This window comes from Cololabis saira, chromosome 10 (genome assembly GCF_033807715.1).
Source record: "Cololabis saira isolate AMF1-May2022 chromosome 10, fColSai1.1, whole genome shotgun sequence".
Lineage (NCBI taxonomy): Eukaryota > Metazoa > Chordata > Actinopteri > Beloniformes > Belonidae > Cololabis > Cololabis saira.
Window position 1 is genome coordinate 19,995,444 of NC_084596.1, and position 23,729 is coordinate 20,019,172.

The 23,729-nt window shown below is 42.8% G+C and overlaps 1 protein-coding gene across 1 annotated transcript in view; it reads right to left on the minus strand.

The window, feature by feature from the left end:
• LOC133452558 (receptor-type tyrosine-protein phosphatase N2-like) overlaps positions 1-23,729 on the minus strand; it is a 271,052-nt gene that overhangs the window by 179,605 nt on the left and 67,718 nt on the right. The window contains 3 exon segments of the mRNA XM_061731957.1: positions 2,936-3,015; positions 16,919-17,005; positions 22,535-22,908. Coding sequence (XP_061587941.1) covers positions 2,936-3,015; positions 16,919-17,005; positions 22,535-22,908 — 541 coding nt within the window.

The following is a 23,729-nucleotide window of genomic DNA, read 5'->3' on the forward strand; positions in this document are numbered from 1 at the left end:
CTCTTTCAGCTACACAAAGCAGCTTTTGGCATTTTTAAGAGTTCAAGAAAAACAAAGCGTCACAGAGGAAAACATGCTACAGTAAGAGATGGAGGCGAGTAAAATCAGTCACGAATATCACGCGAGGTCGGGTTTCCTAGGTTTTCTGACCTATGAAACAAATCCCAGAGCGTCACCACGGCTCATCAGAGTCTCCAAACACGCGAGGACTTATGATCCTTTAGGATCCGAGACGGATGCGGTATAACTTTCCTCCGATCCCATCCCTCACACCAGAGGAAGATCTGATGAGGTAAACCCCACATCCATCAACCAGATCTTTGAGGAAGTGAGATCTGGGACTAAAGCAGCGGTGGTCAGCTTTAATAAACAGAACGTTTGAGGAGAAGCGCCAGAAGCTGATCCACCACTTTTAGTTCTTCCCCAGAAAATATCTCTGCAGGTTTCTGTAGCCGGGACTGACGGTTAGAGGACTAGTAGAAACATCCTCTCCTCGTCGGGCTGAGGGATGATTCAGGGTGGAGGAGCAGCTGAGAAGAGCGCTTCAGACTGTCCGTTAACTGCTGAGCCCAGGAAAAACGTCTTGGCAGAGACGTGGAAACGGATCCGACCAGCGGTTCTGGTCAGGAAGAGATCGAGCGAGACCAAACACTTCCAACTGTGACCTCAAGTTGATGTTTAAACCTCACTTCCAAGCATTTAAATGACATTTATTTTATGTTACAGCCTTTTAATTGTTCATTTTTGCAACTCACCAAAAACAACAAAATAACCTCCTACGAGATCCGAACACCATCCGAGAGTAAACTCAACATTCTGACACCTTAAGAGGCAGTTCATGTATTATTCCTGAACGTTTCCTACAGTCAGCCCTCCGTGTGTGTGTGTGTGTGTGTGTGTGTGTGTGTGTGTGTGTGTGTGTGTGTGTGTGTGTGTGTGTGTGTGTGTGTGTGTGTGCAGGCACAACTGAATGTGAGGTGGAGAAAGATTAATGCAAGTGAGGCTGTAATTAAGGGCTCTGGAGTATTTTCACTTCTTTAATGAGATCTGCTTGCTAATGAAAAGTTGGGGAGCGAAGTGGGCGAGGTGTAAACAAACGGGGCGTCGGCGAGGACCGACAAGGCAGTTTGGTGCTCAACAGGTTTTTAGATTTATTTTCTGCAACCAACGTCTGATGAGGGCCAAAACAACACACCGCGAGGACGGCGAGGGTTCAAACCCGTCATCACTGCTCGTCTTGTTAAATTAAGTCTGGCGGTACAACTTGCCAACAAAAAGGTACAACTTGCAGACAAATATTGACAAATGCAAAACAGTAGATTCAAAAAAAGTGCAGATCAACCCACAAACACCATCCCACCGGTGTGGAAAGGGAACCAATGACAGCAGAGTGAGCGGGAAGCAGAGCGAAAACTGCACAACTAATACACCTAGAGACCTTTTTGAGTCACAATGGACGTAAAAGTACTATTGTGGGGAGTCATCAGTAGGAACATGATGCAATGTGTGTCCACAACCAATCAGGAGCAGCCTACCATAGAACAAGTCCACCTAACCATCTTTTTACATGTCTGCATGCTATACTGCAATTTTATGGAATATTTTTATTTGCTATGCATCAAAACAACCTATATAAGCCAATCTTTAATCATCTGTATGTTACAAGTCCATACTAACTAAATAAATTGCAAAAAAGTGCAAATAACTACCAAAACAATGTAAATCGTTTTTTTATTTTACACATATTTTAATACAGAAATCCCACAGCTAGATCCCTCAAAACTGTCGACGGAAAAAAGTAACACAGAAGCCTTTCAAACTACAGGAAATGAATTCATACTTTAGTTTGTGAGATATATCATTTTATATATCGCGTTTAGATATCGCGTCTTCATCCGGCTCTATGCACCCACCGTTATGTGTGTGGGCTTGTAGAGTGAGTGTGTATGGTGTGTATGGTGTGTGTGGGTTGTCGCTGAGTAATCTTTCGTTAAAATCTCTGATAAAAAGCACGAACAAGCGACTAGTTTCCCGGGGAATGACGTCACCTCCCTATTCGCAGGAAGTGGCGGGAAAAAATCCAACCGGCTGACAACGTGATGATGTATGTGTCAATATACGTCAACGTAGGACGTGCTATGAACACGTACCGGATCTATAAATAACCCACAATGTCAATAATGCGAACAATTTTACTGGATTATTATGTGACGTTTCCAAACGATTTAATGGATTAAAACTCTGGGACACTAAATGCAGGATATGTAAGTGAAACTCTTCCTGTTTAACATGCAAAAAGAATTATTGCACTGTTTTATTTGGTTGTAATTGTACATACATTTTGAAAATCAATATGCAAACAGAATGCCGGCGCTCCAGCCGGTCATAAAGGGTTAAGTCCCGATTCTGCAAGATCCCCAATTTTAAAGTGTGCAAAAAGACAAAAAGTCGGTATATTTTTGTGTCTTTAGATCTGAACGAGTCTGTGGTAGTTAAAAGTTCGGGTTGATCTAAGTGGCAGAGAAGTAAGAAAGATCTACCTTAATGGCGGTTTTAGGGCACTACGGGGACAGATCAGGTCCCGGCCCAAAGCCTTGTGGGTAAACTCAAGTGTGAAACGACACGTTTTGTGCAGACTCATGTTGTGGACCTCCTTCGCTCCTTTCTTTCCTTTGTCAGCCCGTGCTCACATGCTTCAGTGTTTCAGCCGTTGGCGGCACACGAGGGCCCCCCGGGGCCCCCGGGGGCCATGAGGCGCCTCTGGGTCAAACCGAGTCAATACTTTCCCCGAGTTAGCCACACCGAGGCTAAAAGGAGGAGGAGAGGAACTGCCCAGTGTCTAAGAAAATGGCCATTTGGGGGCTCAGGTGCAGGAAAAGGGTAATGGGGGGAGATGGGCGGGGGGGGTTGCCCATCAGTCCCGGGGGGAACCTACCTGCCACGTTGGCCAGGTCTGCAGTGCTGACGTTCTGGGAGTTGGGGCTGACTTTGAAGGTCACGGCGGGGCCCACCACCCTGGGGACACAAGCACACACACGTTTAAAAAAAACATAGCAGGCAGTCGGGTGATGGAGGAGGAGAAGAGGTGGGTGGGTGGAGGTTTAGGACCCGTGGCAATCCTTTAGGCTCTTAAAATCCCCATCAACACACAGAAAACCTCTTGAATCACCATGTGAGGCGCCTGCCGGCATTAAAACACCCGAGGAAATGAAAATAAGGGGGGTCGGGGCGACGTGATTGTGGTTCCTCATTGTGGTGAGTAGGGATGGGAATCGAGAACCGGTTCTTTTTCAGAACCGGTTCCCAGTGTTTCAATTCCTTGTAATCATTTGGAAATTTTGCAAACGATTCGCTTTCGCATCACGTACGTTGCATAAGTCAGCAGTCAATAGTAAACACTCGACAGTCCGGTAACATTTCAGTAAAAAAGACGACAACAAGACAACTTACAATACTTGCCAAGTCAATATTTCATCAAAGGGAGGAAATACTACAAACATGCAAAAACATTTGCGCACACAGCATGCAATAACTAATCAATCGATGTGTTTTCAATCCACTCCAGACCAACGTCAGTAATTCTCAGGGGTGGACAGAGTACTCGACCCCAGTACTTGAGTAAGAGTACAAATACTACTGGTCAAAATTTACTACGTTACAAGTAAAAGTAGCTCAGTCAAAATATTACTCGAGTAAGAGTAGAAAAGTACTTGCTTTTAAAAGGTACTTAAGTATCCAAAAGTAAATGCTTTTAAATTTACTTTAAGTAAAAGTAAGAGTAAGAGTAAATTTCTTATTTTCCACATCAGTTAATTACTATATTTTTTCTAAATTAATTTAAGGATCTTTTAATCTTTGAGGAGGCTTGACGTATTTCCGCTTTACGTACATCCCAGTGGAGAGCGTGCACTGTGATAGGTTCCTCCTTTGACAAAAACAGCTTGTGTCCAATAGGATTTTAGGGAAGAAGAAAAAAGAGCAGACCTGAAAGTAACGAGTACTTTTCAGCCTTCCTAGAAATGTACTCGAGTAAAAGTAAAAATATTTGTCTTGGAAATGCATTCAAGTAAGAGTAATAAGTACCAAAGAAATCTAATACTCAAGTAAAGTACAAATCCTCTGGATATGTACTTAAGTACAGTACTCAAGTAAATTTACTCCGTTACTGTCCACCACTGGTAATTCTCAACCCAGCAGCAGCAGCAACGTTAGCATGTCCTTGGCTGACTCCATGCATATTTACTGCAGGTAACTAATTAACAAACATGCCTATCATATTGGTGCCATTTGACTCATTGTTTTCCTTTTTCCCCAAATGAGAATCAATAAGGGAATCGATTGAGAACCGAATCGCTAAGCAGAATCGAATTGGAATCGTAAAAATCGTTATCATTTCCCATCCCTAGTGGTGAGGAAACGAGTCTCCAGAAGCTTCATGAAGCCTCACGATACACCTCTTGACACGCCGCTGTAATAAATGTGGATTCAGGGCGACAGACGGGGGCTGGATGGAGAAGAAAAGGGACCGAAGGCTTTTGAAAGTCCTCTGGAAGGTGCAGCACCGGGCTCCTCCAGCGTTTCCATGCCAGCTTGAGTCCAGGCGGGGGGGAAGGTGGGTGGTCCGAGCCCAGGCGGAGCCTCCCTACGTGATTAACCTTTTGTTTTTTGTAAAGGCCCAGCGGGAGAGTACATCAGCAACCCCTCCTCCCCAGGACGTATTGTGCACCGCTATAGCAAGTGTCTCTTTTTGTGTAACTACGCCGTTATAAAATACTGGGACGGCATTAATGGAGCAGCTCTATTCCCAACGCTGGTGGAAATAAAATAAATAAATGTTTTGAATTTGTTCAAAGTGGTTTGGCGTTGATGGATTTAAATTGTTTCCATCCCGAGTTGCGCAGGCTTGTGGGGTCGGCCTCTATTTCAACTAAAGTTAAAAGGATCAGCAAAATAATTAAGAGAAATGCACAAAATAAAAGCTTTTTTTGTATTGTTTTGTTTTGCATTCAGTCCTCCTAAAAAAAACTCTTTTCTAATAAAGGTACGAAGAGAAAAGTCAGTCACAATGAATCACTTCAGAGGCGTTTGAGCGGCGTCCCTCCGATAAGCGCCTCCGACCCGCGGATGCCTGCTCTCACATCTCTGAAAGGTTTGGAGGACAACATCCACCGTCGTCTGCTTATTTATTCATCAACTGTTATTGTGAGGCTTTAATTGGGTTTCTTGGACCCCGAGGCTAGCGTGCAAAAGACAAAAAAAAGAAAAAACACGAACAGCACTGGCTCGTAGTCAAAGTTTTTATGCACCGCTGTACTACTCTAACATTTAAGGTGCAATAACAAACTAATTAGACCGAGTCAAATTAATGATCCACACGGGGAAGCTTAATGAAGCCGAGCGCACCGAGGAAATAAAGTCTTCTTGTGAATTCTGCTGTTAGATACACAATAGTGGAGATAAATAAATATAAACTGGGCAGCTGAAGACGTCAGCTGATCCGTCTGCAGCACTTTGACCGTTATTTCACCTCGGGGCGACGGCGAGGCTGATGCATGATGGATCGCCCAGGCAGCTCACATCCGTGTGGAGAAAGTGATGCTGCATCAATCAACGGAGGCAAACCTGACATTCAGAGCTAATATTTGTTTGCAGTAAGGTAATAAACGTCTCTCCGTCTGGGCATTTGAACGCAGCACCAGCACTAATACAGACAGCTGAAAGAGAAGAAGCACTGCAGAGATACTTGACACGATTACGGCACCCGGAGGAGAAGCAGACATGTTAGCGACTGACGGCTTGACTGACACCAGACACAAACCCCGTCAAGTTCTGACAGCTAAACCTCGTCTTCCATCTCTGTTGGAGGGGAAAAAAATGACACCTTTGTGGCATTAATGTGACATTTTACAAGAGACATAACTCAAGTCCTGTTTTTCAGCTTGAAGAGGTTTCATATAAATATGACAATTATCTTTTACGTTCCTCCACTTTTAGAGACTCAGAACTATTTAGATGTCAGGTGATTCCTGCTTCAGCATCTCGTCTACGTCTACTTCCTGTTCGATATGAACATCACACAGCCAGAGCAGGGACGCGTCTTCGCCACAAGGGGCACTAAGAGAGGGGTCAAGGAAAACCCTGACACGCCTCAGGAGCAAGGTGCTCAACGCCTCCTTGTTCTGTGGAAAACCCGTCTTTTTATCCCTCCATCCACTATCTACACGCACGTCTTCCTGTTTAGGGTTGTGACGAAGAAACGTATTGATTTTCATACATTTGCACAAAAATCCTGATTTAATAAAGTTCATTTCATCCATGGCTTTTATAATTTAATGTGCTGATTCTTTTATCGAACAAGAATATTTAGGTTTTTTAAATACCTGACATGTTTCGGCGATTACTTCCGCCTTCATCAGAGTCACCATGAATCTGAGGAAGGCGAAAGTAATACTATTATGTAACATAACGGGTTCAATTGTTATTCCCATTAACTTCTCTGATTTTGGGGCTTTTTGCATCTCAGCTTTTGTGTGTGATGTCATCAAGTCAGTCAGACGACAACAAAACCTCCATAACATCATGTTTTTGTTGCATTTTGAGCAGAAAGAAAATCATAATTGTTTTATTTATCGTCAAACTCTTAGACTTCTAGTCAACACCGCCTAAATCAAGACCAGGACACCACCAAGACCAGAGAGTATCAAGACCAAGACAAGTTCAGTTCAAGACCGAGACCAAGGTGCATTTGTTGAACATCAAATCTGATCATTGTTTAAGTCAAATGTTACTTACAAATATTAAAGATAATCACAGGTAACCAGGTGAGAAGATGAAGAAACAGGGAAGTAAACAATCAGAGGAGAGAGGTTCCAGGTGTGCTAAGGGGACCAGGTGGTGGGTGACGAGCTGATGACAAGACCATGGAAGAAATGAACCCATAACTGACTCTGAAAAGCATCAGCATGTCTACCAAACCTGGGTGAGATTCAGCCAAGACCAAGACTAGTTCAGCTCAAGGCCGAGACCAAAAGAAACCTAGTTATTTCCTGATCCTGCCTTGTTGTAGAACATCAGCACCATCCTGGTTCAGCTAGTTTCCATATGAGGTTGTATCCAACTGCAGCACAATAACACAGAGAAGTGGATGTCTTATGTTGAACTCACTAAAAATGTTTTCATCAATCAGCTGAGATTAGATATGTGTGGCGACTGCACTACCGCTATTTCTACACTATTGGAGGATTGACTCCAGTGCTTTTAAGGATTGACACGACTACTAACTAGTCCCAAGGTCCTCTAACAGAATAACCAGCCTCCAACACCCCCCTCCACCTCAGAAAAGTCATGAATAGTAAATGTTACTGATTTAAATTGGACTCAATTTGGAGATGAAACCTGAATTTTGAATATTAAAGATACACACAATTACACTGTCGAGGCCGTGATAGAACATAAAATGAGACTACAAGTCTACAAACTCTATAGTTTGCATAAAAAGGCAGTTTTTTTTATCCTTTGTTATAAATAAACTGAAAAAAGCGAGGTTTTGTGACATGATGGGAGAAACAATGTTTGAAGAAGTGATTTGTAATCATCAGCCATGGAGAAGAAAAAAAAAAACCTACAACTGAGCCAAAACTAAACAGTTGTAGCGTTACATTTAGGAACGGTGACGGCTTTTCTTCCAGAGATTATAAACTGTGAGCACCCGCCAGGCGAGGACGCTCTGCAGCTCACATCAGCCTCCATCATCCCCTCATCCATCCAGCGCAGACCCGCTCTCTCCTCCTGGCGGCGGCTCTTTGTTACGACCTCTCGACTCAGACAGACATTACATCACCACAGCAGTGCCGCTTCGAGAGAAAAGGAAATAAATAAATAAATAGATAGACGAGAGCACCTCTGGTCCACTCTGCAGGAGGATGATAGCTGTTGTGTAACCGTCCAAAGGCCTGCGATGCCACCCACATCACCACCCCCCCCCCCGCCCCCGCCGCCGCGCCGACCCCGACCACTACCAGGCCGCGGCTGCTGCTAAAAACACATCCAGGGCCGTCCTGCTCAAAGAGCTCGCCGTCAGGATTATCTAATCAGTATCGAATTGTTCCAGATGAAATGTAAGAGTGTGAGTCACTCTCCCGGCCTGTTCTGGGTCCCGGCTCAGTGTGTAGGCCCTTTTATGATTCACACGCCGCCGCTGTGGAAGTTTGGCTGCAGGCTCGCTGAACCGCCGCCCGCTCTGGCTGCGGGACCCGAGAGGAAGTTCAGCCGTCTTTATCAGTGGCTGTTGTGTTACAGGTCGCTCACTACTTTGTTCACAGATACTTTTGTTGCTGTAATATGCTAATGTACCGATGCCGTACGAGGCGGGAGGTTGAGGTGCCTGCGGTGCCGCTGCCTGGTAGACGGATGAAGGGAAGCTGGTGAGATAAAGGATTCGTGCAAGAGGTGTACAGGTTCTGCAGTGACAGCACCGCAACCAAACATTCACGATTAGATCATATAAAAAGCACTTAAAAAACAAGATCCACCATCTACCGATGCAAAATGTTACAGAAAGCCATTTCTGGTGACTTTATATATAAAACATCATCATCAAAACAGAAAAATTCCCAACTAATTACCAAAATATCCTACAGGATGTTTTCAGATCAGATTAGATATTCCTTTATTCATCCCTCAAAGAAGGATAAAAAAATATATAAATATAATTAAAAAAAAAATAAATAAATAAATAAATAAATAAATAAATAAATATATATATATATATATAAACAGTATAACAGTATATTTAAATCCAACGTGAGTGGAATGCATGACTGCCTCTCCTGGCTCACTGTGGAGAAGAGGCTCTCATTCAACACACTATCAATGTTTAAATTGGTCACTAGTAGTAAAACTCCAGTTTTTTTGTTTGAACAAGTTGTTTTTACTAATACTATTCATGATCATAACATTAGAGAATCCAGTAATGGTCTGCTTGTATTGCCTCGTTCAAAAACAAATGCTTTACAACGTTCTTTTATCTACAGGTCAATGTCTCTCTGGAATTATCTGCCTCAGTATCTCCGCTGTATTTACAGTAAATCAATTTTTAAGATGAAACAAACTCTATTTAAGACAGTAATTTCATCTGTTTGGTGTGTTGTGGATATGATTTGTTTTAGGTGACGGGTCTGTCTATTATCTATTGTATGTATTGTTTTGGCTTTTATGTTTTTATTTTTGTTTTGTGTGCTTTTTAATTGTGATTGTACTGTATGTGTTGCAGACCCCAGGAAGACTAGCTGGCTAATAAATAAAATAAATAAATATATATACAGAAGAAGAAAATAGTGCAGTATGAGATCAAAAACAGGTAGGATATGTATGAAATAGAAAGATAAAACAGCCAGAGGAGCTGTCCAACTGCTGAACTTGGGAGCAGGTTATCGCAGAGGTGTATAATCCAGGTGCCATAAAGTAAAAACGCTGCCATGTTTCTGGATCCGCCTGTACATTTAGAACAGTTTTCACTAACGACCTACTATCTACCTGCAAAGGAGCTGGTTTAGTGATTGGTTGGAACAACTGCTGGACTGGATTTTTACTTTATGGCACCTGGATTATACACCTCGAGCCCCGGCACTGAAAGAATGACTCTAGGAAAAATCTCCCTTTCGGGGCGACCCAGTCCCGGTCCAGAACCGAACCAGATGCTGTGAACGACCTCCACCTAGAGAACCGGCATGTGCCCCTGCATCTGCAGTGAAACGGTTGCTGCCAGGACTGTAAATCAGTCTAGTACAGTGGATAACTTGCACCACCCTGGTGACGGCCAGAGGCAGTCTGGGTAAATCAGGGGGGTCCGCGGCGGTCCGAGGCCTTTGTCCCGGGCCTAATCACTCTGCTGTAGGTGACGGCTGCAGCCAGGTGGTCCGGGAGAACAAGCGCGGCGCCTCTGACAAATTGTCAAGACGGCTCCCCCTGCTGGGCTTTCACTGCGCTCGCAACAAAAGAGACCCCCCCCACACACATCTCTGTGCCTGTACGTTTCCTCTGTCGCCCTTTTGCTTTCTCTGCCTCCGATCCATCAGCATCCCCAGCGTGTGCCCCCCCCCTTTCATTCCCAGGACAGAGGAACAACAGGAGGACAGAACGGGCCACCCAGGGCCTCGATGCGGCGGTCCAGCGGCACAGCAAGGCGCCGGGCAGCAGCGGGCGGTGGGGACACACGGACAGGGCGGCGCGTACAGGGATCGCACCATTTCAAGCCGCCCAATCCGCGTCGTCCGTGTTTCTCCTCGACTCCAGCGGGTCAAAGGATGTAGGGAACTAGGACGACCCAACAGCTCAGCAACAAAATCATTAAATGTCTCCAACACTCGTTAACTGAGCTGAAGCTCAATCACCAGGACCTGGACCTGAAAACAGGCCCCAAACATACTGAACTATACGTAAAGCAACAGGACTGAGACCAAGTTCTTGGGTAGTTTCGGTACCGACCAAACCATATTGTTGCAGAACAAACACCAGGACCAGCCGTACTTCCCTCACAGCTGTTTGTCCGACTGTGGCCTTTTGAGGGCGAAGCTGCCGGTGCATCGATAGCGGCTTCCTCCGTGCACCGGCACAGTTTTAAAGCTTCAGTGTTGGAAACAGATGGTTAACTGCAGCAAACTTCACCTCCAGTCTGAATCTAAGTTCTGGCATCATGAAGAAACGAGGCGAAACATTTGAAGGTTGCGTTGACTGAACTTGTCGTTACGGGGAACGATAACAACCTGTAACTAGTGTTGTTTTTGTCAGCGTGTTTCAATTTTAGTTTTAGTCTCGTCTTTGGGTCAAGCTATCATTTTAGTTTTTATTAGTTTTAGTCACGTTCATTCTCCTGTTAGTCGTGTCAAGTTTCAGTGACACTAAAACCAAACTAAAAGTCTGAGCATTTTAGTCTTATTTTATTCAGAATTGTCCAGGATCATTTTAGTCTAGTTTTAGTCAAATATTGTATTTAGCCAAACCCATTTTACAATTCAAACAAGGTTATCTTATTATTATTATATTATTGTAACCTTAAAGACTCAAGAATACATTCATTCCAGATACAGAAGACTCAAATTTGAGTTCAAAACATATTTATTTTTCCGCATTTATTTTTTTCTTTTTCGACGACACATTGGGTTTTCTGTTCCACGTCTATGTAGGAAAGTGTATCCAAAGATCTAAACACTAAACTGGTTCAAAGACTAAACCAGAGGAAACTACTTCAAACATGGAGATTGAGGATCTTTGTTAGAACATTTTGTCTCGTTTTGGTCAACGAAAATGAAGACACATCTACATTTTAGTCTCTTTTTTATTCCTCTAAGATATTGCATTATATATTTAATTATCGTTATCGTCACATGACCAGCATTTTCGTTGTGTCTCATCTCGTTTTCCTCAGGTGACAAAGGTTCATTGACGACGATATTTATTCATAATTTTCGTTGACGAAAGCAACTTTATCTGTAACGAAGCACTGAGGTGAATCTGAGATTCCCACAATCACTCCACGTTCTCCTCATTTTCCCGTTGATCCATCTGTTGGTGCTTCATGCACCCGTTTGTTCAGGGATGTCCCCAGATCGGCAGGACGTCCCTCATCAGGAAGACAACAGGTATCGCGCTGCACCGTTGTGTTGGAGCTGAAGTCCAGCCTGATGATGGACACGAGGAGTCGTGACATGTGGTAAATAATCTCAGGTGTATTTTATTCATAAGGCACCGCGCTGCTCAGTTTGGTCTTCCACTTGTTGCTGGAGTCTTTTCAGGTGGAAACGTCAGCTTAAGGGGAGAAATATTGCTGTAACTTTGTCATTCTGACTCCCTCCTCCAAGTCGCCGTCCAACACCTGCATTCAAGACACCAAGTCTTTGAAAACTTTGGAAATCACTGCCTTGACATTTGCAGGACGCCTCCCGCTACATCTCTGTGGTTGAGGTTAGAGCTCCTGACTGGATCGTCGCCCAAGAGGCGGGTTTTACGTCTCAGGAAGTGGATTTACTTTAAATGCTTCGAGTCAACACTTCAAAAGTTGACAAACTACTTTCTCCAACCAGCTTAGAGTCTGCGGCTCCACCCAGCTTTCCTGAGCCCGTTAAACAAAGACATCAGAAATAATCAATGTTCGCCCATTACAGTGACTTTGATGTAGGCTTGTAGTCAAGACCGCCTAAACCGAGACCAGGACACCACCAAGACCAGAGAGTATCAAGACCAAGACTAGTTCAGCTCAAGACCGAAACCAAAAAATACTATTTGATAATTGACCCAGTGCTTTTAAGGATTGACACGACTACTAACTAGTCCCAAAGTCCTCTAACAGAATAACCAGCCTCCAACACCTCAGAAAAGTCTTAAATAGTAAATGTTACTGATTTAAATTGGACGTAATTCTTTGATGAAACATGAATTTTAAATATTAAAGATACACAATTACCGACTATTGCATTATTTACTATTATAGTAGCCAGATTAGACCGTATATCAGCATCACTGAAATAGCATAGACCTAATGCTTAATTAATCACAATGATGCCATATATTTATTCAAACAAGACCGTTATAAACGCAAAACTGTAATTACATACAGACACATGCAGATGCACTAAAACATTAAATAAAAAAAAACTGTACATTAACAAGACGAAGAACTGCTGATCACCAGATTCTGTCACCTTGGTGAGCAATGATATCTCAATTATCCGAGACCGAGACAAGACCAGGACCAAGACCACGGAAAAGTGGTCCTGGAGACCAAGACCGGTCTCGAGAACTACAAGTCTACTTTGATGAAAGTCATATCTGATTTTATGGCAAATTAATGCAGAAGACCAGTCAAGGTTTCAAGCGTTTGTTGGCGCCTGTTGGGTAAAACCGACTCCTCATTCCAGCCTCTAAGACCGCCGCCACCGCTGGTCGGCGCCCCACTGAGCACTTGAATGAGACTTAGGGTGCTTTCACACCTGTCCCGTTTTGAGCAGTTGTTCCAAAACAGGGAGCGTTTCCCCCTAAAGATCGGTTTGTTTGGTATATGTGAACACAGCAATCGCGCTCGGATGCGGGAGAAAACAAGTGAGCCGAGATCGCCTAGGAGAGGTGGTCTCGGCTCGACACAGCAACCGACACAACTCACTCATAACCGTTCTTGTTTTTCCCGGGGTACGGAAGAGAAAACTCCTTCCGTGTTCATTTCTGAGAGAACAGTTGGTTCGCGCATGGCATTTGTTAACAGCTTTGAACCGCTACAGAAGGGTGCCTTGTGAACACAAACACCACAAACGAAAAACAAAACAACTGTATCGATTTAGCCCCTGAATGGGAACAAAACAAACGGGCCACAGGTCTGAAAGCACCCTTAATCAAAACGTCTGAGGAAGGAGCTCAGAGACACCGGGAAGCCAGAGGAAGACGGGAAGTGACAAAACAGTATTGTTACAAGGAAACAAACTCAGAATCCAAATGACAAAAACAAAGAGAGGACGACAAAAAAAAAACAGAGCGAGAAACCAACAACGACAGACGCAGTAGAGGGTTCAAGCAGAGTTCACTCTCATTAATAACTGATTGCAGCGACTCGACTCCAACGGGCCAACAACCTGGACGAGCAGCGCTCGTTGCTTCCTCGGCGCCCGGGAGCAGGGAGAATGAAAACGAGGCCGTGTCCTTGAGCTCCGGCTCAGTGAGGGCCGCGCTCTCTTCCTCTTATTCTCTCGTAGCGTTTAAGGCCCCGCGCTCCTCCGCTTTGATCCCACCAGTTTGGCCTCCGTGATCCGACACGCTGGGGGGGGGGGCTGTGAATCATCTGGTAGGGAAGCATCTGCAGAGATCAGTACATGATGTTCCTCGTTGGAGAAAATTGCCGCCCACTTGAGGCCGCAGGTAGAAGCGGCGAGCTGAGCATGATGTGAGTCATCTGCTGACCTTTGCCCCCGCTGAGACGCTCGTCTGCCGATGAGACTGGATGTAGATTTAATCGGGGCTGATCTGAAGGGTTTTTTGTTTTAAATGTTACACATCCAAAAGCACCATTAAATCATAGCAGAAAGAAGGTTTAAAAAGAACATTTATAGTGTTGAAGTGCTTTTATTTTTAGTTTCCTGTATAAAAAAAAACATCACTTGAACGTGGTTGAATCTGAAATATTAGTTTATATCATGTTCGTGAGAAATACATTTGGCATTTTAGCCCCTTTTTAAACTTTTTTAAAAAAGTTATTAATTGGTGGGGGTACCATAAAAATTATGAAAATAATGTAAAACAGTAAATACATGAGATTTACGCAGTTTGAAAATATTAAAAGACGAAGAATAATAAATGTGGAAATATTTTCTTTATATTTTGTGAGTTTTTGCTGGAACTCTATTTTTTATTTTTTATAATCTTCCACCCAAAAAGTGTAACTAAAACTCATCTGGAGAGGTTTTCCACAGGCCTACTACACATACACATGTCAGCCACTAGTTGGCACTGTGGCAGAAAAAGTACTTTTGGACCCATATCTCCTAAACCGTGTTATATCCAGGGTTCTTACACATTTTTCAAGGTTTCACTTTCAAGGGTTATTTTCAAAATCTTCAAGCGCCTTCTCGCTGGGGTCAAATATCTACAGGAATATATATTCTCAATTATTTTTTTCCAATTTTTATCACAATTATGTACATTGTATAATGCTGTAAACAACTAGTTATGTTTCATCTTACTGATTTTATTTCTCCTTGTAATAACTAAACTTTACAGTCTGATCCCAATTTTGTGAAAGACAGAGTTATAATTTCAAGCACTTAAACAAAAATTCAAGCACTTTTCAGGCCTTGAAAACACAACATTGAAATTCAAGCACTTTCAAGGATTTCAAGCACCCGTAGGAAGCCTGTTTATTGCAAAACAGCTGGATGGATATGCATGAAACTTCGTACTCATGCTCTCCTAGACGTCCTGAGATTAATTCTAGAGGATTGTCATGATTGGCAAAAGGGGGAGGGACTTGTGAGCACATGAATTTGGCTCCGCCTCCATATTTTGAAATAATAAGATAAAATATTGCTAAAAATCACCCGTTTGTTGTACAGAGCTGAGATTTGCGGGATATATCCCTTGCATCATGCCAAACCTTTGACTTCCTCCGATCACGACTCCACAGACATGTTTTGTGCAATATTTGATGAAAAATCAGCAAATTGGCTCTACATGTGGATCCCTGTTACACATTACTTTATTGGGATCAAACTTCCCACAGTGGTTGTCGGGTTGGTCCTTGTTAAGTCTGTGAAATTTGGTTAAGATTGGTCAAAGCATCAGCGCGCATGGCTTTTTAAAATTTTTATTCAGTAAATATCAATCTGAAGTGCACTGAAAAAAAAAAATCCTCACACTCCAAACATATGCCCCGTCTTCCGAGTTTTATAGACTTTGGACTTGGACCAACTTTGTATTTTGAATGAATAATTTGAAATTAACAGCTATGACATCATGCAAAATTCACATAATGATTTGTAATTTCTTTATTATCATTTGGAGACGGCCCAAAGTAATTCCCAACACACACACACACACACACACACACACACACACACACACACACACACACACACACACACACACACACACACACACACACACACACACACACACACACACACACACACACACACACACACACACACACACACACACACACACACACACACACACACACACACACACACACCTTTACATATGAAGTCTTGGGGACCTCCCTCCCTCGCTAAATCTATTGTAATATTTAAAAATCCATAGGTTGTCCTAATGAGCTGAAACTTTCAGGATCGATTCCTTGAATGGTTTGCTACATTTGCCCGTTAAACTTTCTTGATGTTTTGAAGTTAAATCCATAGTTTTTGGCAATTTATGTAGATTTCTTTTCACCTGGCATCTCTTTTAACACCAAACTTGTGCAGTGATTATTTGGATATAACTTGTGAAACCTACCAAGTTTGATGAAGATTTGTCAAAATGTCTTCGTACAGGAATTGCTAACTTTTTGTCATAAAGTGCTAAATATACTTTTAGTACAGAAAATATCAGTCTGAGGCTCCTCCTAAAGTTACCATCAGTCTGCCGTAGGGCGGCTGTATCTACACATGTTGTAAGCACCACCATGTCTGGGTAGAGTGCTTTTTTTGGAGTCTTATAATCACAAAAGCACCATTTTGATCTGATGCAGTTTTCCTGCCCTACTTGAAATTAAGCATTTCCAAAAACGAAAAATCTGTAAACTTTCCAGTCCCGACCTCTGACCCAGCTATCCTGACACAAGATAAGGCCGGATGTCCCCGGCTGGGGCTGGCGATGGCGGTGCGTGGAGAGCGGGGACCCCGTTATAACGCCTTATTTCCTAATAGACTTTATTTTTCCTTCAAGCTTTTGTTTTTTGGGGAGATCTGGCTCAATCATGAGTTCTTCATGAACTGCAGTTGTACGAGACTGCCGATATTTAATTTATCTTGCACATCTGTTTCTGAAGAAATGAGCCTAGAGGCAGAATCTGCCAACGTTAACGTTACTGCAAATGTACAAGTTTGTTCTGAATGGTCAAAAACACAACTGAACTCAATCTAGTTGCTGGTCCACCAGAACGCAAACGGACCATAAATGAGGGGATAAATAAAGATACGCTTCTGAACAGATCTGAGGTCAGCAGGTGTTTCTGGAGACATTTTCAACAGATTTTTAATAAAAATTGAACGTTTCAGGCTCTAAAACTTCAAAGTTTAAACCAGGACTATGTTTAAAGTCTAATGTGTTTATAACCATAACAGCTGTGATGTGATTACATATTAACAGCGAAACAAACGGCATGGACAGCAGGGGGGAGGATGGACGACAGATGCGAGGAAATAAAAGCTGCTGTACGTACGAGAGTTCGGCCAAGTCCGTCATCCGGATCTTTGCGCGCCGAGCCAGGAGCTCCATCAGGTGAAGGCCTTCGTCAGTCTGCAACCCACTGATGATGAGGAGGATCAAAGTGAGAGAGGGGAAGGGACAGGAGGTCAGGACAGGCATTTAATTATCACAGCTCACCTCGTTCGTTACAATATTAATGCTGCTAAAGTCGTCTCTGGCCGGCAGCAAGTTTTTACACATCAGAATAAGAAGAACCATGAATAAATGAGTATTTATACCTTCCTGCAAGTGATACTGCATTACTTTTATTTTTCATTCCAATGTACTGTTTATATTTCGTAATTATATACTTCTTACTTTTTTACCCCTGCCCTGCATGTGTGTGTTAAATGTACTGCTGCTGAACACAGTGAGTTTCCCCATTGAGGGAGAAATAAAGGATAATCTAATCTAATCATCTAATCTAATACTGGATTGAAACTGTGAATTTCTTGCAGGAAAAAAGAAAAATGAGTTGTCAAAGTGCTTTAAGATGTAAATATGTGCACATTATACCTTGAAAGCATTTTAATCTCAGCATGATGCAACTTGCAGATCATATTGTATGGTAAATTATTGTCTCTAGTCACTGCATATGGAGGATAAGTAGCTTGATTTCATTACTGATTACAATTCTAAGTAATCTCATGCTGAAATAAAACCCCGGCTTCCTGCAGAGCTTCCAGGTAAACTCAGAAGTCTCTGCTTCATAAGCTGCATGACCTTCCCTCCACTCAGGGCTGTTAAGTGGTCTTATCAGTCCCATGAGGTGTGAACGGTTGAGAAACCACCCGGGTGGGAGAGTCAGGACTGAACTCAAGGTAAAAAGACTTTTGTGTAATTGAGTACATTACTGTCCTCAAAAGAGGGTAGGCATAATAAGCCTTGGCTTCAGCCTATACCTTTTGGGTGCCATTTAAAATATTGGACCTTTTTTATGTTGTATTATGTTGTATCCAAATGGACCAAAATAAAAACTCAAAATCAAATCAAAATCAAAAGAGGGTGTAGACCTGCAGCTACGGACTGCAGTTGTGTTGGACCCCCAACGAAAGAGCCGGTTGGTTTTATGTGCATTTTCTTGGCCTGATGAGACTCCTTCGTTCCACTATAATTTTCCACCAAACCGGTTCCAGTGCTGGTGCTGGTTCACAACTCGTTCAACTTGCAAACCAGCTGCAAACCAGTTTGTTTTTCCATAGCTCGGGTGCTAAGGGGAGCCACGTCGTTACGTCGCTGCAAACGTCAGTTACGTCGCTGCGTTTGCATTGGCGTGAAAGTAACAACGTATTTGCTCTAATACGGACAAGATCCACGTAGCACCTCCGTGGACCACATCTCTAATGAATGGCACTTTTCCACCAGCACCTACTCGGCTCTACTCAGCTCAGCTCAGCTCGACTCAACTCGGCCTGGTTTCTTTTCCATAACAATTCGAAATCTGGAGAAGTAGGAGGGTTTGAGCGAAGCTGCTGTGACTTTTTTTGTTTGTTTGTCTCGGCGCTGCTCCGTTGGTAGCCGCGAGCAGCTATGAAGTGACAGAGCTCCTGGTAGATCTGTTCGTTCCTTATCGCCCGTCTACATCCCTTTTTAATTCTCTCCTCAGCCACCAGGTTTATGAACACCTGCACCTCAGAGTTGGATCATGAAACAGACTTTTGCTGCCGTTGCCTGTCGAATAAAATGAACAAGAAGCCGCGAGTCGCTCTTTCGCTGATGTCACATCCTGACTCAGACGTCTGACTCCAACCCCCCGACCAATTGGGGCCCTGTAGTTTGATGATGTCAGATACAGTCGACTCAGCCGCTTAGAACCTCAGCAGAGTAGAAACAGAAAAGTATCTACTCGGCACGTTAGACCCCTAGTGGGAAAGTGACAAACCGAGTCGAGTCGGGCTGAGTAGGTACTAGTGTAAAAGCGCCATTAAAGACAGGTTGTCTCCTCCACAGACCACTGCTGCTTTGCTGCATCCAGATTCATTCTTATTAGAAAATGTCTCCGTCTCCCAGCTATTGCCGTTGGTCTTAAAAACTCCACCCCCTCTGCTTACGTAAGCGGTTCTTTCCTCGAGCCCAGCGAAGAGTTGATGCTACCTTGGTTTTTTGTTTCCACTGGAAAAGGGTATGTGACAAATACTGTATTTTCTACTAAACTTTTTTACATTCAGTTCCATTTCACTTGTATTCAAGCATCCTTCAGGGACTTCTGGCTCCGAACAGACTCGTTCCCAGTTTCTTTAAATATTGTGAGCACTTTTAGATTTTTTCTGTTTCTGCAGGGAAGACAATCAGTGATCCAGTAAATGTGCTCCGGGACATAAATGAGCACTTTAAGAGCAGCATTTCTCAGATGAAGGACTGTCACAACCAACGTCAAGGCAACATCTGCTCTTTATTCTAACGACTTATGTAAATTGTAATCTGAGCAATTCAGACTGGTGAATGTTGTCCAGAACTTTATTTTAAATTCTATTAATTTATATATTCAGATGGTATTCTATAATCTTTTAAGCGAGAGAACAAGACGGAGACTTGAGGACCGACTGCCGTCGACTACTCGGCCCTGGTTGATGCTGATAAATGACAATAATCCACCACCACTGGTCAACTTCCTGCAGAACTTTAACGCTAGTTTGCTAGTTTATGTGGGGAGGCCACGACTAAAGCTCAATATTCCAACTCCTCCAATCACCTGCAGGCTGCACAAGGAGCCACCGCCGGCGGCTGCCTTCAGGAAACTGGAGTTGAGGAAGGGGAGAAGGGGGGGATATCCAGCAAAGTGTGGAGATCTTTACCAACCTTTGGATATTTCTGTTCATAGCTGTAAATCCTTCATTTGAACCACCATCTCACAGTTTCAAGCTGTTATTCATTTGGAAATAACTGAGAATTAAGAGGCCAAATGGCTGCAGGTTAGCCCAGAAATCCAGATTTAAATCTGCTTTGCAGGTACGTCTACCTGCCACCTGTTGGAGCTCATTACCTACGCCCAGAAGTTACGGTGGGAGCCGATCCTCGCAGCAACAACAAAATCTGTCTCATAGCAGCCGTCGAGCACAGTGGAGAGGTGGTGCTTGTTCTGCATGAACACGTCCCGGTGAACCGAAGCTTTCTAGGGTCAAAAGTTCAACCTCAACACAACGATGATCCCAAACACACCCGTAGGTCCACAGCAGGACATAAATGTCTAGAATATATTAGAGTTTATGAATAAATGCCACTCAGCTCAGGTCTTCTGGTTGTTTGTAATAATGTGCAGGAGAGAGAATTGATCCGTTTCTACATCTCTGCAAGAGAGTTCTCATAAGTGAAGGACTGATGGGGGAAAAAAATATTGTTTAGTCTTCAAGGAAACGAGTAGAGCATGAAAAGTTTCACCTCCACAACAAAGAAACTCGTCTCCCTGACCCTTCGGATGACAAGTAAGGAGATAAAGCTACAAGAGCCACACGGGCCTTGGGAGCAACAACCGCAGTTTAAGGATTTAAAAAAGAGCAGCTTCACAACCAATACAAAAGGCAAGGACAGGAACCTTCAAAATAAAACTACAGGATCCAAGAAATACATATGAAAACAACTTGGAGGAGAAAAGATTGGCCTTGGAAAGCAGTTGGTTCATTTCCACATTTCCATTCGTTTTATCCAAGAAGAGGCGGGCAACAAGAAATTTTCCTGCTTCTTAGCGTATTTATAGAGCCGAGAGATCATTTTGTACCTAAAGCTCTTAAGAAGAAAACGTTTTATTGGTTTACATTGTGTAAAGTCGTCCAAATAACAGTTTTTAAAAAGAAAATACCAAAATTTATGAAAAAAAAAGTCTTTAAAATGGTCACAATAAATATATACACTCAAACATGGCTCCAGCAGCTCAATACCGTTCAGCTGCACCCTGGAAAGTTTCCTGCATTAGTAGCACATCATCTGCGTATATTCCCACATCCAGCAGCGTTAACGTTGCAGTCGTCCAGCTGCAATCACGACCACCACCGAAGATTTGGACACTGAAGGGGCAGCGGCACAGTGTTACTCCCCTGACCTTGTGATTCACGTCCACTCGACAAAGCTGAACAGTCCTCTCACTCCTCCACTTCAAAGAAATTACTAAAGCTGTGTTTCATTTGGTCGGGCCGTTGCTCTGTTTGATGTCACTTTGAACACGAGTTGAAAGTCTGAAAACGGGTCTGATCTGCTCCAATCACATTAATAAATGAGCAAGCAGGTGAATTTGGAACGTCCTAGTGCCCAGACTCTGCAGAGTTCCTGGCCGATTCAAGACCTTTTTTGGGTTTCTTCTCAGTGGTTGACTGCGATTAAAAACACAGTTGTCCCGGTAGATCCGGGCGAAATAAAAGGATATTTTCTCTAAACTCAGTTATGATCTAAGGACTCGGTTTATTGGTAATCTAAACGTATGAATATGACATCTGCCGTCCGATCTCATATGAAGTTTGTACTCTTGTTCTTTGTTTTCCGTCATTGGAACTTTTCCAAGAGGAACGTTAACGTGGCATCACTACTAACTGTGTTTTTCTGTTTGTCGTTGAGAATAACCTGCTTTTTGGGCTTCTATGTAGCTGCTGAAAACTTTGACTTTCCCTCGGGATAAATAAAATAAAAGTAAATAATAATAAAAGTAGGTAAAAGTATCCATCTATCTATCAATCTATAACAGAACAGAGGCACCAGTTTTGCAGTTTTATCCTTCTGTCTTTTGCTTCATTATAAGAAAGTAGTAAAGTTGGGCATAACACATATTTTCCATGGTGATGCATCCTGTATAACCATGCATCTTCTAACTTTTCATGTGATCTTTAACTTTTCATGTCATTCATTTTCTTTGATTTATTTTGTTATTGATCAGTAGAGTTTCATATATTCATGTCAAATACAACATTCTGTCTGAATAATTATTCCTTATCTTTCAAATGTATTTAGTTTATGTGCCATCTTCATTTGTATCATAAATGTGGTCAATTCGTTTTTTCTAGTTGAGCTTTGTGGACCACATGTGAGAGACCAAGACAAAAGGCTGGGGGTTGTAGTTTCTTCTCCTCCGGTGCCACCGGATGTAGTTTTTTCCCTTTTCTGGCAGCACCGGATTGGACGAGGAGACGAGCCTCCAGAACCAGCCAATCATGGGAGAGGCAAAGTCTAAACAACACCCTCTCCACTTATAGTATAAATATTTACGTTAGCCATGCGGTCGGGGTCTTTTAATGCAGCTGGGGAAAATCAGTGTTTTACCACTTGGACTCGGTGTAGGACCGGCGAGCTCACGGTTCTGTACAATAAACGCTTCTGGTGAATTTTTAACAGATTTCCTTTTTTCCAATTTTTGAACATGTTTTCTCTAAAAAAGAACTTGCATCATCATCATGTCAGGAAGGAGTTGAGACCAATGAGCTGTTTAGGAATAGTTGTTTGTCTTTAATGTGAAAATAATAATAATACTGCCCTTTTTTTTAGTACTTATAAAAGTACTTCTGTATCATATGTTTACTAATAATAAAGCTACAGTTGCTTGACCTTATTTTGGGAAATCTATCGATCCATTTGTCCGGTTTATCTCTGCCTCCGACTCTGTACTCACTCGGTGTCGGTGATGACATAGCCGAAGACGTCGTCGGCGGCCTTCTTCCTGGCGGCTGAGACGTCCAGCTGCAGCTCGGGGACCTGCACCGTCTTCCTGCGCGGCTCGTCGTACACCAGCGAGGCGGGGGGGGGCACCACCTCCTTGATCCAGCTCTCCACCGCCGACACCTCCTCCACGGACTGGGTGGCGTCCTTCTTCTGCACCGTCACCCCCGACTCGCTGGTGCGGCTCTGCACCGTTTCCAGGCCGACCTGCCGGCCTCCAGGCATCTCCGCGGCAACGTCGTAGCCGCTCCGCGCCGAGGGAAGACTGATGAGGGAGGTTTTGTCCAGGTAGGCCAGGAGCTTGGCGACGAGCCCAGCGCCATCAGCCTGGATGTAAATAATATCATTACTAGGGCTGGGGATCGATTCAAATGTCAAGAATTGATTAGATTCCGAGATTCAGAATCGATTATCAAGATTTGATTCGATATTGATTTAGGTTAGTGTTATTAAAACAGTTTTTTGAGCTGTTGCCTGAATTATATGACTGTAATTATGCAACATATGAATACTCGTATTATATTGAGATTCAACAGCCAGTATTGGCAGCTAATGATGCTGTAAGGACCAATCACCTCCCACAGATCCAGGGCAGCAAACAGAGGCCGTATGAAATCGGTTTTATTTTTTAACACCTCCCGTGGTTATTTTTTACGTTTTCTGTGTTTTTCGTTTTCAATTTTTGAGAATTTGGTTTTTAGCATTTTATGCAAATTTAACCCCAATAAAGTATATAAAGCAATTATAACTGATAATGTTTTCATACTTTTAAACTTATTTAAAGTCAAAAACATGGCAGTAGTTATTCTCGTGTCCAACAAAACATTCTTTATTGGGGCATAAACAAAAACATTCCAAAAGTTATTTGTATAAAATAAATAACTAAGAAATAAATAACTCAAATATGCCTTTCAATATCCATTTAAAGTGCAAAAAAAAGAAAGAAATTGCAACAGCTCAACAGTGCATTAAATGATGTGACTACTGGGATTAAAGTTCACCAGGCGAAAAAGTAATAATGAAAAAAATAAAAAATAAATAAATAAAAATCGATCTTTAGACATACGAATCGATTTTTAAGAATTAATATGAGAATCGATTTAGAATGGGAAAATCGATTTTTCAACACAGGACTAATCACAACTCCC